General features: G+C 63.5%; 1 protein-coding gene across 3 annotated transcripts in view; it reads right to left on the bottom strand.

The window, feature by feature from the left end:
• The window catches only part of PDGFRA (platelet-derived growth factor receptor, alpha polypeptide), a 45,390-nt gene that overhangs the window by 41,795 nt on the left and 1,017 nt on the right, over window positions 1-2,578 (bottom strand). Inside the window, exon 1 of one of the 3 annotated variants that reach the window (XM_005877156.2) lies at window positions 2,285-2,572. The exons of 1 other annotated variant lie outside the window; for it this stretch is intronic. In XM_005877156.2, the coding sequence (XP_005877218.1) occupies window positions 2,285-2,314 (30 nt within the window). In that variant the 5' untranslated portion in view covers window positions 2,315-2,572. Of the gene's footprint in view, window positions 1-615; window positions 2,265-2,284; window positions 2,573-2,578 lie in introns of those variants that run through there. One more of the 3 variants, XM_014548493.1, reaches the window with a different exon arrangement.

The raw sequence follows: 2,578 nt of genomic DNA, 5'->3' as shown, positions 1-2,578 counted from the left end.
CAAGATGCTGGGCGTTTGCATTGTTTTCGCTTGAGACCTGGGAAGGGGCCGGACCGGGTGGAGGGAGTGGGGCCGGGAGGGGTGGAAGTGGAGGAACCCGGGGTTTAGGGTTACAGGCGCGCGTCAGCGCCTCCTATGGGCCCGAAAGCGACACTACCGCGCGCCGCGGCTCGCGGAGAAGGCCCGGGCGATCGGTCCTACACTGCGCCCCCTCGGCTTTTAGGAACTGAACCTCCCCCGGTAACCTCCTCGCCCGGCGCTCGCCTTGGCCGCGGCCGTCCAGCGCACACTCACGCCTGCCTGCGCCTCTCGCTACGCTTTCGTGGGGAAGGGAGATGGCGCTAAGAAGAGAAGGAAGCTCCCCAAGGCGGAGGTCTTCTCTATCCCCTCCATTCTACTTCTCACCGAGCCCTGGCTCACTGTTCAGTTTTAAACAAAAGGAAATGCCGCCGAGCAAATCAGCAAAAGACTAGCTCTGGCTGAGCCTGGACTGAAACGCAGTGCCTGCGTCCCGCGCGGGGCCGGAGCCCGCAAGACGTCCTAGCGTCACCCCCGACAGCTGATGCTGCTCACGGACCCCGCGAAACCGGACCCGAGAGACGCTGAGATCCGCACCTTTCGATCACCGAGCAGCCTTTTTAACTCTTCAGAATTGCTACTTTTCCATCAGCAACATGTAACCGTCTCGCAGGTCCACGGAAGCCAGAAGAGTCCCCCACCGCTGGAGTTTGCGGGAAGGCGCTGACCACCAGGTCCCCAGGACGCGTCCCAGCGCTGCGCGCCGCCCACGGCTGGTCCCCAGGAGGCACAAAACCCGCCCGCCTCGGCGCCAGACGCGTTTGCAGCTGGAAAGCCAAGCCCGAAGCCCCTCCCCTTCCACCCTTCCACCCTTCCACCCTTCCCCAGTCCGCGCCCTGGGAGGACAGCGGACCTGGGGCCGGGAGCCGGGAGCTGGGGCTCTGCTTGGGGTCCTTCTCGGTCTAGAGAAGGCTGGCGCAAGAGCAGAGGGTCAGCTACGGGTTCCTTCCTGGTGTCCACTGCCCCCACCCCAACTCCTTCTTCTGCTTCCCTCCTCGATCTCAGGACTCCAATCCTACACTTGGGTCAAACCAAAAGCAAGACAGCAAGAGCCCGAAGCAGGGCATCAAAGCGAGGCTGGTCGGGCCCTCGCCTGTAGGGGAGCGTTGGAAGGGCCCCCTTTATCGTGAGGATTGTGGAAAAGAGGAAGCAGAGTGGGGGAGGGAGGAGAGGGAAAGATGCAAAGCAGCAGCACCACAGACCGAAGGGTCAGATTGGGGATGCGGGGAGGGAGGGTGGAGGCGTGTAAAAACCAGAGCCTAGGAGGCAGCAGACGGCTGCGCACGCCCGGGGCGCCACCCCCTCCCCTCCAGCGGCCCGTGGGCTCTCTGGGCTCGAGGGTGTTCGTCCCAGGAGCTGTGCGGCTGATTGTCGCGCCCATTTGCCCTGAATGTCTCTTCCTGTTCTAAAAAGCTGCTTAGTTCTGGTCGGGAGCGACCGCGGCGAGGCGAGGCGGTCCAAAACGTTGAGCAATTAGGCTGTGGAGCCAAAAAACCATTTCCCACACCGCCCAGCCCCAAGCTTTTCCAGGCAGCCCGGCCAGGCGCGGGGCAGCCGGACGTGATAAGGGCCATTCATGCTCCCTCTCCAGCCGGGCTTGCCTCTCGCTCTCGGAGATAAGTGGCAAGTTCTCCCAGACCCTCTTTATGTGCAACCTAATGTCTTAGTGGGGCTCGACGGGCGCTCTGGCTGCGGGAGGACGGACAGCCGACAGACAGACAGCCCAGAACTTCCCTCCAGGCCGAGACCTTTGGCTGGGCGACTGGCAGCTCCTGCACACCTGGCCAGGCAGCCGGGGCTCCTGGCCCCTCGGGCAGCCCTACGCGGGTCGAGCCACACTCCCTCTCGCTCTGAACGGGCCGCGACCACCCTTTTCTAACAGAACCGCGAGCCAAATGGACGTCACCCGCTCCCCTTGCGCTGCGGGGAAAACTTAATCTCTCGTGTAAAAGTCGATCTCCATGGGGATAGACGGCAGAGGAAGAGGGGGAGCAAGGAGACCGCTCCGCAGCCGAGAAGGAGGCAGAAGGCCGGCGCAGAGAGCGCAGTACAGACCGGATCCTGGCGAGGACGCAGCAGCGCGGGGCTCGTGCAGGCGGCGAGTGCCACGCAACCCCGCGCGGGAAGGGGCAGGCGAGGGAGGTCCAGGGCTTCGGTGCCCAGCGGTGGGTGGTGAAGGCGGCTTGCCTCCCTCTGCCTGTCTTACCTGGAACCAAGCTTCTCCATTCCGAGTCATCCCTAGCTTTCATGCAAAAAGTTGGGCACTTTTCCGGCGACCTACTTCTTTCCTTCCTGTGGCCGGGACTGGGCAGCAGCCGAGTCGGAGCTTTGCAGAAGCGGGTCCACAGAGGAAGGGGGCGTGCAGAGGCCGACGGCGGTGGGGAGCACAGCGCAAACGAGGGCCCCTTGGAGCGCAGTCGAAATTCCTCAAACCCCAGTCGCTGGAATGCCAGGCGACGACTTCTTCACTCGGGGCCAAATGTGTTTGTCATTACTCCAG

The sequence above is a fragment of the Myotis brandtii genome, unplaced genomic scaffold (assembly GCF_000412655.1).
Source record: "Myotis brandtii unplaced genomic scaffold, ASM41265v1 scaffold51, whole genome shotgun sequence".
NCBI classification, from domain to species: domain Eukaryota; kingdom Metazoa; phylum Chordata; class Mammalia; order Chiroptera; family Vespertilionidae; genus Myotis; species Myotis brandtii.
Note: the sequence above shows the minus strand (reverse complement) of the source record. Positions and strands in the feature narration are given on the sequence as shown.